This window comes from Camelus ferus, chromosome 18 (assembly GCF_009834535.1).
Source record: "Camelus ferus isolate YT-003-E chromosome 18, BCGSAC_Cfer_1.0, whole genome shotgun sequence".
Classification (NCBI taxonomy): domain Eukaryota; kingdom Metazoa; phylum Chordata; class Mammalia; order Artiodactyla; family Camelidae; genus Camelus; species Camelus ferus.
The window spans coordinates 33,020,897-33,035,377 of NC_045713.1; the positions used below are offsets into that span (position 1 = coordinate 33,020,897).

The following is a 14,481-nucleotide window of genomic DNA, read 5'->3' on the forward strand; positions in this document are numbered from 1 at the left end:
AAAAAAAGAAAGGAGCCTTTCCAGAAGGTGTGACCCCTCAGCTCCTATGACTTAACAGATAATTGGGTCTCACTCTCCTTTTACCTCCAGAATTGAGTACAGTTTTTGGCCTGTTGGAACCACCCAGGAAATGTTTACTAACAAAAGACACCTAAGGGAATATTCTAACAAGTGTCCTTGCTAAGTTCAAGTTTGGCTGAGTAGATCTTCGGTTCTCTTTTCTTGGAGCACCATGAATTGCCTAAGCACAACTGAGGGTCCTGTACAAAGTAAAACTTGTTCCCTTTCTTTCTTCAGGCCAGAATTAAAAGTATTAGGCTTATTTTAAAGCAAAAATGATTTAGGCTAAACATGAAGAACTTCCTTGTGGCCGGGAATTACCATAGCCTGTGTCCCTTCCTGAAGATGATTACTCCTTTCAGCTCTGTAGGGAAATTAGGTCCTAGCCTAATAGAACCAAATTTTGGGGGGGGTGGGTGAGAATTTAATATATTAGTTATATTTAAGTGATTTATCTTCCCATCTTTTGAAGCTACACTTTACTATGGCTCTTCTATTAAATAATTTCTATGAAATAATTTAATTTTCTGATGCCACAGGGTCATAGGTGGGACATTTAAATTTTTGAGGTTTTTTTTTTTTTTTTTTTTTGCATTAAAGCATTTTCCTAGTTCTAATAATAAAACTAACATGGCAAGTGGGATCAACTGAAAAAGACCCGGAAGAGCTCTTGTTATTGCATGACAGCCTTGGCACAGTATTTTCTGATTCCCCTGATGGGATTGCGGTAGCATGGAGGAAAAGTCTAGATGATGAGATCTGAGATCCAGAAATTCTGAGACCTCAGTTCATCTAATTAATCCAATTACAGGGCCCTCTTCAATGAATTTGGGAAGTAATTTGCTGCTGACAAAAAAATGCCCTCTTGAAATATGGGTAGCATCAAAGAAAATTACCAGCACTTGGAAGAACAAGATATATAGATCAGGCTAGGGGATATTGCGTAGAAACCTTGTTCCAAGCATTCAGCCTAGTAGACACAGCTCAAAGCACTTGAAGGGGTTTTGAGATCCTGTGTTACCTTCAACAGAAATGTTCCACCACAGGTCGTTGGATAGCTAGCTTGCTAAGCCATGCTCCCTCTTGCCCCACTTCCCAACTGTCTTTCTCAGAAGCATCAGATAGCAGCCCATCCCAAGAGAATTGGATTTGAGGTCAGGAAAATCTCAAGGACTGATCATGCAGTTCTCTGTAGAGAGAAAGGACCCTTCTTACTCAGCATCCATCTTGGCCTTGATCCCCAGGCTTGAGTGGGAGTGTTCTGCCATCTTAGGGAGGCCACTAGTCCCACTGGTGAAGTAGATGGCAGCTGCCTCTTGGCTTCCAGTCTCCACGCAGCGATGAGTGGTAGACGCTTCCCTGACAGAGACACAGACCATTACCTTCTCAGGTCTGCACTGGGCACCAGATGTCCTGGTGACTCACCTTCTATGTTTTACTCTTATGCTTTTGGCCTCACCTCTGATTCCAGCCAGCGAATGGTTCTGGGTGAGTTCCTTGGTGTTGCTTCTAGCGTGAACCACAGGGTGATTCACTGTGTGTTGCCACCATGGCATGGGGCTCTGAGCCCATCCTGCATGTGTGTGCGTGCAGCCCAGAGTGTAGGGTAGATAATGCCCCTGGGCAACCCTCTACCAAAGGAGGTTAGGGGCTGATGGGTCAATGCTTGCCAATTCTTTCGTGGACAATCCTGGGAGACATTCTATGTGATCCTCAGAAAGTCCCTGCAGATCAAGCCCTACTTCTCCCAGGCAGTGACTCAGCAATAAAGATAATACACTCTTGAGGGGAGGGTATTGCTTAAGAGCTAGGGCACATGCTTAGCATGCACAAGGTCCTGGGTTCAATCCCCAGTGCCTCCTCTTAAAATAAATACATAAATGAACCTAATTACCTCCCCCCCTCAAAAAGTAAATTAAATAAATAAAATTAAAAAAAATAATAAACTCTTATATTAACTCTTACTTCTTTCCTGCTTCACTCTCCCCAGTCCCACACCCTGCTCCTCAGGCTTCCCGGATAAAGACCCCGCACATAAGTGCTTGGTTCAGTTTCTGCTTTTGGTGGGAACCCAGGCTAAGACACGTGGCAGGAGTACACTGCACCACACCACACCCACTCTAACAGGACCCTCACACTCACCGTAGTAGCGTCTTGAAGTCCAGCCACCCTTCCCGGCTTTTCGCAGACACCAGTATTTTTGTTTTCAGAGCAGGGCAGTCAGGTGCCACGGTGTCCACTGCCTGGGCCACTTCGTCCCCAGCCACGATGGCCCTGGTGTTAGACACCTGCAGCCTATAGAGAATGTCTTTGGGTTTCAGCTGGATAGTTCCAGGGATGAAGACGAGGCCTGGAGAAGCCAAATGGAAGGGAGGGTTGTTTTTGTCCCTAAAGAAGTCTGCTGCAAACAGCCAGTGGCGAGCGAATGGGGTAGGAGAGGCTGGGGTGGTGAAGACTGATTTGGAGTATCAGTAACCAGGGAACTGAGGACCAGAGAGTAATTTGAGTACAGATTTTCCTGAGGTTGTCAGAGCTGTAAGGGGTCTACCCAGACTAAGGAGAGAAATTGAATTGCCTAATGTCACACCATTGATAGTCTACAGCCAATACAAACACACACAGACTCACACACACACACACACACACACACACACACGATGCCCTACGGGAGTCTGCTGTATCTAAACACTCTTATATAGTAATTAAAATAATTAGCAAAGGAACTTGCAACTGTCTATGCAACACCACAGTGCTCTAGGTCCTGACTATTTCTTCCAAACCTGGGAAGCTGAATTTTCTTAGAGAAGAGTGCTCTTAGCTTTTCTTTGTTTTGTTTTCTGTCTTGATGAGATTTTATGGTTTTGTTTTATTCTTCTGGAGAGTAGCTGGACTTTGTGTCACCTTTTGTGAAGCTGATCACACATGTTCTTCTTGTTAGTTTCCACCCCGGCTTACTCTCTTCCCGCCCTCAACGTCTCAGTATCCCCACAGCCGACCTGTTACCACTGCAACCGTCTCTCCAGAGCCATGATCACGTTGAGTCAAGCACACAGAAGTGCAGATACATCTCCCACTCTGAGTTTGTTTGGTTTTTTTTCCCTTGAGACCATCATCTCTCTATGTCACCTTTCTCTCATGGCCTGTTCACTCTTCCTGTGGGGCTCCAAGTTCCTACAATTATGTTCAACTTCCTCTGATTACTCCTACTTCTTGACCTCATTCACATCTTCCTTCCTTATTGGTGAGAATGCCTGTTGTGTGTGAAGAAGGCTGGGAAGGGTAAGTTGTAAATGAGGGACCCTGGGGTTTCCTGAGGCTCTTTCTTACATCTCTTCACTTGTCATCTCTTATATCTGAGGTTGATGATTTTCAAATTTCTGTCTCCATCTCAGATGTTATGCCCTTAAATCCAGCTATTCACTTCTCATCCCTTCTTTCTTTTCATACATTTTAAAATTGAGACATAATGGACATATAACAGTGTCCTGGTTTTAGTTGTACAGCATAATGGTTTGCTGTACCTGTAAGCTATGAAATGAATACCACGATAAGTTAACATCCATCAGCACACATAATTACAATTTTTTTTCTTGTGATGAGAACTTTTAAGATCTACTCTTTTAGCAACTTTCAAATATACAACACTGTATTGTTAACTATAGTCACCATGTGGTACATTATATCCCCAGGACATATTTAGCTTTTTTTTTCTTGTTGTTTTTCTTTTTTTGGGGGGGTAGGTTTGTTTGTTTAAATGGAGGCACTGGTTGAATCCAGACCTCGTGCATGCTAGGTAGGCACTCCACCACTGTCCCCCCATTTACCTTATAATTAGAACTTCACATCTTTTGTTGAGCATCACCTGAGTACCCCTAAGTCAACAGTTACCAAATTGAACTTGTCATCTTTCCCTGACACCCCATAGCTGTGTCTCCCTGTGCTCCTCACTTCATCAAAAGACTCCTGCATCCAGCCCGTTGCCCGAGTGCCTGTGACTTCTCCATCTCCCTGACCTCCTTCCTCTACCATATGTCATTCATCAGAACATCTTGTTATCAGCTTCCTTCAAATTGTCCTTTAAACCCATCCACTTAACTCCATCTTCACTCCTCCCATCCAAATTGAAATCACCATCACCCTTTGTCTCCTATTTGAATTTCCCACCCCCATTCTTGCCTGCCTTCATCCCATTCTCTGCATACCATCCAAAGTGACCTTTTACAAACAGAAAACAATCATGCCACTCAGTCCAGCCGTGGTTTCCCATTCCTCACTGCATAACGATCCGGGACCCTTGCCACGCATGACCCACAAGGTTCTGCCAGTGTAGCACCTACCCATCTTTCCAGGCTCCTTTGCCACTACTTTCTCCTTGCCACCTGAACTTGAGGCACTTGGACATCATTTCAGGTTCTCTCATAACTTTCAGTCTTCCCTCCCCTCTGTGCTGTTCCCTCTACCTGAAGCAACCCTCTCTGCCTCTGCTCCTGGCCAAACCCTCCTCATCCTCCAGTTCTCAGCCCAAATACCACTTCCTCTGAGACTCCCATGACCTCCTCTGATCAGTCAGTTTAGGTCTCCTTTTGTAGCCAATTGGCAAACTTTTTCAACAAATAGCCAAACAAACAGTAAATATTCTGTGGCTTTTGTGGGCCAGAGGCTCTCTGTCCCAACTACTCAAGCCCTCAAGCCTCCTATTATAGTACAAAAACAGTCACAGCCAATATATAAACAGGGCATGGCTGGATTCCAATAAAGTTCTGTTTACAAAAAAAAAAAAAAGCTTTGGGCTGGATTTGGCCTATAGGTCAGAGTTTACCAATTTTTTTTATAGAGTCTTATAGAATTGTCACGCCACTTATCAAAACTATAATTAAATAATTATATGTACAATGAATAGTTTAATAGCTGTCTTTCTCCAAAGATCCGTGAGTCCCATGAGTGCATAGACTGTTCTGTTGACTCTGTGTTAGTAACGTCTAGAACAGAGCTTGGTGCCTAGCTCATTTAAATACACGGGAGAAGGGTGGTGTCTCTGTATGAGGAGGGACCACGTGCTACGTGGAGGGGGCATCTCTTGGGAGGACTGGTTCTATTTCTCTGCCACGAGTGGGAGACAGTGGCCAGCTCAGGCGGTCAATTACCAACCTGCTCGCATGCAGCCGAGGATCACCAGCCACCACTCAGGCACCCGGGGAAGCACCACGGCCACCCGGTCCCCACGCTGCAGGCCACATGGCCCTGAGAAGACGTTGGCTGTTTGCTGGCTAAGTTCACTTAGTTGACTAAAGTTCCACTTCACTTCATCCCCATCGCCACTCACCCACCACAGGGCTGGGCCAGGGTGTCGCTTTCCAGCCTGAAGAAAGAGAAGGCCTAATGATTAGGGTGTGCTGGTACACGAGCTTGTAGACTAACTTCCACCTTTGGGACTGCCACATCAATGCTTAATAAGCTTTTTGATCTCAGGAACCCTATACGCTCTTAAGAAGTATTATAATCCTAAAGACTTTTTATTTATGTGGATTCTCTCCATCAATAGTTACTATCTTAGAAATTAAATTGAGATATTTCATAAATGCATGCTTTAAATATCATAGTAATAAACCCATTACCTACTATCAGACATAAAATGTGTTTTAATAAAGAGGTAAGTATACTTTCCAAAACAAAAACATTATAATGAAGAGAGAGATTTGCATTTTACATTTTTGCAAATCTTTTTAACACCTTCCTTAGTAGAAGATATTTGGGTTCTCCCATCTTTCTGCACTTACTTTGCTGTAGTCTCTGGAAAATGCACAGTACGCTTGTGAGAGAATGAGAGTGGAAAAGGCAAATATCTTGGATTTATTTATCTCTCTGTCTATGTATTTATTTATTTTCATTTTCTCTTTTACTGGGATAAAATACACATAACATAAAGTTTGCCATTTTGACCATTTTTTAAGTTCACTGTTTGGTGACACTAGATACATTCGTGTTGCTGTGCGATCACAACCGTCATCCATCTTCAGAATTATTTCATCCACCAAAAGCGAATCTCTGCATCCATCGTACAATGACTCCCCAGTCCCTCCTCCTCCCAGTGACAGGTAATTATCATTCTATTTTCCGTCTCTATGAATTTGACTACTCTAGGTACCTCATGTGAATGGAATCACATAATATTTTTCCTTTTTTGTCTGGCTTATTTTACTTAACATAATGTCTACAAGGCTCATCCATGATGTGTCATACATCAGAATTTCATTCTTTTTAAAGGCCAAATAATATTCCATTGTACAGATATGCCCATTGGTTTCTCCATTAATCCACAGGTAGATGTTGGATTGCTCCTACATTTTGGCTTGATTTCCAGGAGCTCTTTTTGTGCTGAGGATATTAACTCTTTGCTGTGACATGATACACTTCCCCTGATTGTTCTTAGTTTTCAAATTTTACTTACGGTGTTGTCACTGGAGAGGTTTTTCGATATTTATGTAGCAGATGTATTAAATCACTTATTTTATGGGTTCAGGACTTTGAATCATGGTAGTAAAGACCTTCTTCATTATTCCAAGGAGGTATAACTTTTAAAGAAAAGCCAGACATCTAAATTTTTCTTTGAAATTTTTCAATTTTAAAATACTGATTTTTTTTTTTTTTTCAAAGAGAGCCCTGCACCATGGGGTGTCTTCAGCCTAGAGGCCTGGTGTTTGTAGTCTCTGTGCTAAAGTTATGTCATGGTGTTGGGACTGAATTAGGATGCCCTTGGAGCACCATTCTTTTAAGCCCAGCTAGTAGACCCACCTCTTCTGCTACCCTAGCCGGGATGAGTCCTTTCACCCGCCATAAAGGTGCACAGAACTTCAGGTAAAGGCAAGGGTAGGACCAGCAATGAATGGGGTGGAATTCTGCAAGTCCAGGGCAGGAAAAGGAACAGAAACTCCTGCATCACTCTCTTTCTCTGATGTCTCATATCAGAGTCCTCTTGACAATCCCTGCCCAGCAGTCATCCTACTTAATGACAAAGACACATAACTTTCTGAGAAGACTGGCTCAGTCTTTGGCTGGTGCTAGTTTAACAAGAGAATGCTGATTTCCCCTTATTGAGCCCAAATCTACCTCCTCTATGACTGCAACCCACTAGTCCTGGTTTCACTCTGGGACATCACAGCAGAGCATGTGCAGTACGTGCGGGCGAGCTGTGTTAGCAGCTGCCTGGGGGGGGTTCCCAGACTGCTCCTTCCTGCACCAGCCTCCCGAGCCCTTCTTTCTGCCAAGCCCATGTTCTCTTGCTCCCACCCCATGCTGCCTTCATGGAAGATGGACATCTTGTTCCTAGCTCATCACTGTACCTGACACACAATAAGTCCTCAATAAATATTTACTGAATGAATCGATGAATTAGTGGACTCAGCCAAGTTGTCCAACTGGGTGCCGCTTCTCCCAATTACCTTCTCCATGTCAGCCCAGTGATCCAGCACGTCACTAGCAAAGTTAAATTTGGGAGGAACTTCCTGGTAGCCCCACTGCAGGGATGCCAGTTGCCTTGTATGAACGTGGACAGTACGTTTGGGTATCCGAGTCCCCCATAGGATGCAAAGCCTCTGGAATTTCTGCAGCCAAAGCATGTTTGAACCTGCAAAGGAAAGAAAACACACAGGTGAGTTTTTCCCGTAGAGTCATCAGTTGCTTAAGGAGATTCATCCCACCCTTACAGGGTTCTTCCAGAAATTAATCTGTTTTGGTTATCAGTGAATTGGCAGTCAGCATCCATTCTATCTCAGTCTCCTTCCAATATGCCAGTCTCCAGAAGCACCACATCGACTTCATGTCCTCCTTCTCCAGTACTTCTGACAGTTTTGTGAACACCCAATTCTTATGTGGTAAATCCTTCTGTGCTTAAAACACAGTGGTGTGGTAGATTTAGTTATTGTTCCCAACAAATTGCCCCCTCCCTGTAGAATTACATGTATGTCCCCATTCATTTCCACATGACTTACCCAGTGCATTCTGGAGAAAAGTATCTCCATTGACATTAGATTGCCCATAGGATATGCTTTGGTCAGTGAAATGTGAGTGGATGTGATTGTGTGGTTGTATGGTCAGGGACTGCTCTCTGCCATGAGAGTAGCATATCTCAGATGGTCCTACCCCCAGCCTGGATCTCAGACTGTGGAGCTGAGCTGAGCCCAGCACAGCCACAGATAAGTCACCCCCAGACCCCATGGGGGAAATATGTACGTTTATGAGCTCCTGAGATGTTCAGGAGGTTTGTAATTATCACAGTAAATGTTACTTACTACAAGTAACATGTATTTCCTTCAACAGATCCTTGACTGAGCTATCTTGAATACTGTACACTTAGCACGGAGGACCCAACACACAGACTCATTTTAGCAATAATAATTGTTATGATTATCATTTCTACCTTCACATTGGTTCTAGGGAAAGTAGTTGGAAGGCTGCCGGTCTCTGAATTTCAACATGTGTTCTTTAATGGGAGGTTGCAGAATTTGTCTAATGACCTTTGATTCAAAGACTCCAGGCATGGAGTCCCACCAAATGGCTAGATTACCTTCCCTGTTTTCTAGGTAACAGCAGTCAGAACACGCAAGTCCCAGATGCTGGTGCCTCCTCTCCTATTTCCTAAAAGAACAAGGAGTGAAGATTTCCTTACCAGCTCCTTGGCAGGAATATTTATCACCTTTGCACCTGCTGGTCCCTCTCTCTTTCCATACCACGCTTTTCTTATTCTTCTGGCCTCTCCTCCTCTGAGAGGCCTGCTTCCCTGACCACCACTCAACTCCCAATCCCACTCTGACTGCCCTTCTCCCAGCTTCCCCGTTCCCTCCCTTTTGCTGTGCTAAAGCCACCTTTTCCTTTGCCCACCACTGCCTCCTCATGTTCTCAGCCCCTGGAGATTGCAGATGGCTTCTCCCCTCCAGAGGTTTCACTCTCCTTCTTGGCCCTGACTTCTAAAGACTGGTTAGTGCCGTCCTGAGGCATGACCCATCCGTCCATCCCTCACAACATGCTCACCCGCCAAGTCCTTTCAGAAGGTCTCTTCGGAGAGCCCTCCGTGTACTTCCTCCTGAGCAGACAGCTCAGAAGTCCCTGCAATGTGGGAAGAGGGCACAGCTAATCATTAACTGTGGGCAGACTTGGCACCTAACTTGAGGGAAGGTCAGCCCTCCTGGCTGTGTTCATGGATTGCACAGCCCCACAGCCTTGGGGCCAGAAGGAACTGTTCTTCCAACCTGGTGGCCCAAAGGAGAGTCATGCACAAGATTGACAGCAAGTTCGTGCTCCAACCAGGAAGGGAGAAGCTGAGCTCACATGGGCCTGATTTTCCTCTTACTCTCCGTTTTCCCTCTTACTCTCAGTCTCTTTTGATGATGCCTTCTCATCTCCGTTATTCACCCTCCATACGTGATCTCATCCAGTATCGTAGCTTGAACCCCAGCTGCCTTGCCAATGATTCCCCTACGTGTGTCTCCAGTCTTGATCTCTCTCCTGCATCCTAGTTGACTTGACTTCTCCCCTTGGACATCTAATAGGCATGTCAGATATGCTCTGCCCAGAGCTGAGCACCTGCTATTCTCCCTGCAAATCATCCCACTCCTCCTGCCACCTTGTCTGTGTCAGTGATTTGTTAGTCCTTATGCAGCTCTGTTTGAGTCAAAGGGTCAGAAACACAAAGACCTTTCCAGATCACTGAGTGGACAATGTCAGAATTCAGAGCAGAACAGTAACTTTTTTGAGGTCACACAGGAAATTGGTCTCAGGCCCAGGCCTGGAAACCTAGCCTCCAGAAGAGTGGCTCATGACCATATGGCTGACTTACAAAGCACCCTCGGGGCCCAAAACTAGAGCTGGAAATCAGAGAGCTCTGAGCTGCTGAGACAGAATGTTCCCCAGAACGCTCACCAAAGGGAAAAGTGCCACAGGCCAGCTTGGATCCTGTGTCCTCCCAGATGGAGACAGTGACCCTGATGCCACAGAACTTCCCCACCTGCTCCTCTGCACCCCAAGTGCCCAGTCTTAGAGAGTTATTCCTTAGATGTGCTGGCCACCAGACACCCGTCTGCTAACAGGGCCCCATGACAAGCAGGGATGGGGGCTCCCTAAACACAAATGTCTCTGCTGAAGGTCCACAGGTCAGGGGCAAGATGATGGTGCCAGTCACCTGGCAATGACTAATTGCCGAGGACACAAATGACCAAGACCCACATCAGGGGACATCTAGGGTAGTCAGGAGTGCTTAAAGATCCCAGAAGCCAGGGTCCAATGTCTGGGGAGAGAAGAGAAGACATATACTTGGAGAGGATACCCAAAGCAATGTGCTTTTCTCTGTGCAACCCTAGAAATAATATGACTTGAAAAACTTGTTTATGTAGAGCAGCAGCCATGTCCTGGGAAGAATTCCTTACTCTTTATGGGAAAATTCACTGAATTCCACCACCTAGTCCCTCCAGGCCTGAATATATTGATCCTTTATTAAATGCCCATGCAACAGGCATTTCTGAATGTCTCAGAATCACACAATCATGAGCCTCTTCCAGGAAGCTCTCCACAGTGTCTGTCCTAAACCCCTCCTGTGGTGGCTGCTCTGTGCCCTCTGACTCCCTGCTGACAGACAGGCTTCAGAGCACCAAGACCATGAGGCCAGCTGGACAAGTCCTTCCCTTCTTTCCCGTCACTCCCTTTATTTTGACCTATTTGCCACCAAGCATAAAACACCTGGGGTGGAGACCTAGATCCTGCAGAAGAAGACACTCGAGTTGCTGTCCCTACTAAGGCTCTGTTAAAGGGCTTTAAGAAATAGCTGACTATGCTTGGGAAAGGGAGCTGATGCTTTCTGAAGGAATTTGGTGGCAAAACTTAAGGATCTATTTTGAATCATTAAATAAAGCCAATTAGATCTTCAAATTTAGCCCCCGAATCTTGTTTCCTAACAAGATTCGTAAGATCTTGTTTTCCCATTGGAAAGGTGGGAGGGGTGTTTGCAGGGTCTCCAGACGCCTGACAGGAAAAGGGGTGAAGATCCAGGGAAGGGTTGCTATGCAACTCTCCCCTGCGCTTCAAACTCTTCATCTGATAAATGGAGATTATCATACTTTCTTCTTCAGGTCATAGTGTGAACTGGACGGGACCAATTTTCCCCAAAGTGGGTTTTGCTAGGTGATTTTAAATGAGAAGTTTTCATGTTCAGGATTATTTTGATGTGTGTTAGAAAAAAATGATCAGAACTACAGACTCCTCTTTGAATGCATATTGTATTGCTGAGGGTTTAGCTGTGTTCTCTAAAAGGTGAGTTGATTTACAGTGCAGACAGTATGTGGCTAGAACCATAATCACGATGGAAGAATGCGAATGAGAAAAGATTGAGTTGAGGAGTTCAGCAGAGCCTTTAGCACCATGCCTGGTATGGAGTACATGGCCAATAAAGCGACATCACTTGTCATTGCTGTCACTACCAATGACTTCTGGGTCTGGGTGTGCTGGTGGGGTGGTGGTGCCTGGCTCCCTGTGGTAAGGCAGCTGAGAGCTTTGCTTTTTCCTTTTTTGGAGCTGGGCTGGGCTGAGATGACTGTGGGAGAGTTTTCTGGAGAGTCTAAGGGAAAGGGGACTGGGTCTACCCCACCCTTTATTACCCTTGCCTTGTTCTTTTTTTTTTTTTAATTGATGTATAGTCAGTTACAATGTGTCAGTCTCCGGTATACAGCATAAAGTCCTAGTCATGCATGCATATTCATATATTCATTTTCATATCATTTTTCATTAAAGGTTATTGTAAGATAATTGAATATAGTTCCCTGTGCTATACAGAAGAAATTTGTTTTTTTAAAATCTATTTTTATATGTAATGGCTAACATTTGCAAATATCAAACTCCCCAATTTTTCCCTTCCCACCTCCTTTCCCAATAACCATGATTGTTTACAACTTCTGCGAGTCTGTTTCTGTTTTGTAGATAAGTTCTTTAGTGTCCTCTTTTTTTCCTTTTTTCCTTTTTCTTTTTCTTTTGCTTTTTTATTAGATTTCACATATGAGTGATATCATATGGTATTTTTCTTTCTCTTTCTGGCTTACTTCACTTAGAATGTCGATCTCCGGGTCCATCTATGTTGCTGCAAATGGCCTTATTTTATTCTTTTTTATCATTGAATAATAGTCTGTTGTATAAATATACCACATCTTCTTTATCCAGTCATCTGTCAATGGACATTTAGGTTGCTTTCACATCTTGGCTACTGTATATAGTGCTGCTATGTACATTGGGGTGCATGCATCTTTTCGAATTAGCATTACCTTTGGATATATACCCAGGAGTGGGATTGCTGGATCATGTAAGTCTATTTTTAGTCTTTTGAGGAATCTCTGTACTGTTTTCCACAGTGGCTGCACAAACTGCATTCCCACCAGCAGTGTAGGAGATGAGAATGTAGTTTGGTCAAAGGCTCCCGGGTGAAGAGCTCTGATTACAGCTGGAGAACAGACTAGTGCAGCCCTGGGACGGTAGGGGAGGAGAGTCCAGAGAACATCAGCCAGGCAGGCAGCTGAGGCTCAGAGAAGAAAACAGTGTAACCACAATGACAGAGACGGTAGGTGCCGCTTCCCCCAGGTGTCATTTCCATCCAAGAGCCTGGCTTTTAGGGAGCTGACATTTTGAGGGCTCATTAGGAATTCCAGCAGCACCCAATGCAAGACTACAAGCCTCAGCTCAGGCTCACTGGTGATGTTAAACGGGACCTGCACGTGTTCCTTGCCTCTAGCGCCTCCTCCTGTTAGATGTTGGACAAATCGCCAAAGTCCTGTGACTCTGTATAAAGATGGAAATGTTGTTATAAAATAAAGCAAATTTGCCCAGTCCAGGAATGCCATAAAGAGAAAAGAGATAAAGAACAGATAAATCACTTAACAAGTTTTTTTTCTTTTTACGACTAGTGAAACTTTAGGAGGTATATTTCTTTGCCATAAACCTTCAGTGGCCCCCTAACAGTCATAGGAGAAAAACAAAATTCCTAAACCAGGCTGTCCTCAATCAGTCGTGAAGGGTGAAGCATGTGTGGACACTGGACCACCTGGGTTTGAATTTTATCTCTGTGAGCTACTGGCTGTGTGAGCTTCAGAGAATTGCTTAATCTCTCTGTTCTATCTGTAAAATAAAGACTGTTGCCCATCATGCAGTTCTACAAGAATCAAGTCATTAGCCACTGCAGTTGCCGACTTACAATGCAACCTGAAAGGACAGAAATCAGGACGAGGCAGTCTCTGCTCTGAGAAAACAAGCAGCAGACTCTTAGATAGCTAGAAATATTTCAGGAGAATTTTTATGAACATGGATTCTTGTGTCTTCTTATACTTACAAAGCACTAAAATCACTGACATTCATTCCTCATGACTAGCAGCTAGCTTCTACCTAGATGTGTGCTTGGGTGCACACACCCCTTTGCCAGAATCACATATACACTGACCTCCCCCATTATCTCTTCTGAGCAGTTCCTCAGAGCTACCTGAGAGACTGTCTCCTGAGCTACAGTTTTCAGTAAGTCCCCAAATAAAACCAAAACTAACAGCTCTCCCATGCATTTTTACTTCAGTTGACATGTAAGTAAAACAAGGGTATTATCAGTACCCATCCAATAGGATGGTAGAGAGTTAAAACATTTAGAATTGTGCTGAGTGTGAGCTGTTTTTAGAAACACAGACCTGTCTTTCCCACCTCAGGGCCTTTGCACATGTTGTATCCTTTGTTCAGAAAGCTCAGCCCCAATTTCTTAGTTTAATTCTACTTTGCCTTCAATCCCAGCTCACTGGGGACTTCCTTAACGGAAGCCTCCCCGATACCCTGAGTCCCCCGAGTCTCAATCAGTCTCCCCATCTGTGTTTTAACTGTATTCTCTCCTTCATGACATTTATGACAGTTGTGACTTATTTGCATTCTTCTTTGATGAATAATCTCATCGTCCCCATTAGACTGTAACTCCACAATGGTAGTGTTGTGGACAGAATTGTGTCCCTTCAAATTTATGTGCTGAAGTCCTAACCCTCAGTACCTCTGAATGTGCTATATTGAGACACGGAGGCCTAAAGAGGTGATTAAGTTAAAATGAGGTCAAAAGTGTGAACCTTAATCCAGTATGACTGGTGTTCTTATAAAAGGAGATTAGGACACAGACAGACAGACACAGAGAAAAGTCTATGTGAAGACACAGGAGAAGAGGAGAGAGGCCTCAGAATGAAACCAACCCTGCCCCCACCTTGATCTTGGATTTACAGGCTCAAGAGCTAAGGGAATAGATCTCTTTTATTAAAGCTGCCCTGCCTGAGGTACTGTGTCAGGGCGGCTCGAGCAAACTAACACAGGTAGGGACTGGGTTCGCTTTCTTATGCTTGTGTTCCCCGAGCCCGGGGCTGAGCAGGCTCTCAG

General features: G+C 44.4%; 1 protein-coding gene across 2 annotated transcripts in view; it reads right to left on the reverse strand.

Moving 5' to 3' along the window:
- Positions 1 to 9,190, reverse strand: part of LOC102504633 (acyl-coenzyme A synthetase ACSM2B, mitochondrial) — a 33,941-nt gene extending 24,751 nt beyond the window's left edge. Inside the window, exons 1-6 of one of the 2 annotated variants that reach the window (XM_014552898.2) lie at positions 9,088 to 9,189; positions 8,624 to 8,694; positions 7,500 to 7,684; positions 5,209 to 5,419; positions 2,203 to 2,410; positions 1,276 to 1,419 (exon numbers count right to left, since the gene is read on the reverse strand). In XM_014552898.2, coding sequence (XP_014408384.1) covers positions 1,276 to 1,419; positions 2,203 to 2,410; positions 5,209 to 5,419; positions 7,500 to 7,676 — 740 coding nt within the window. In that variant the 5' untranslated portion in view covers positions 7,677 to 7,684; positions 8,624 to 8,694; positions 9,088 to 9,189. Of the gene's footprint in view, positions 1 to 1,275; positions 1,420 to 2,202; positions 2,411 to 5,208; positions 5,420 to 7,499; positions 7,685 to 8,623; positions 8,695 to 9,087 lie in introns of both variants that reach the window. The other variant, XM_006177289.3, reaches the window with a different exon arrangement.
- Between the last annotated feature and the right edge of the window lie 5,291 nt (positions 9,191 to 14,481).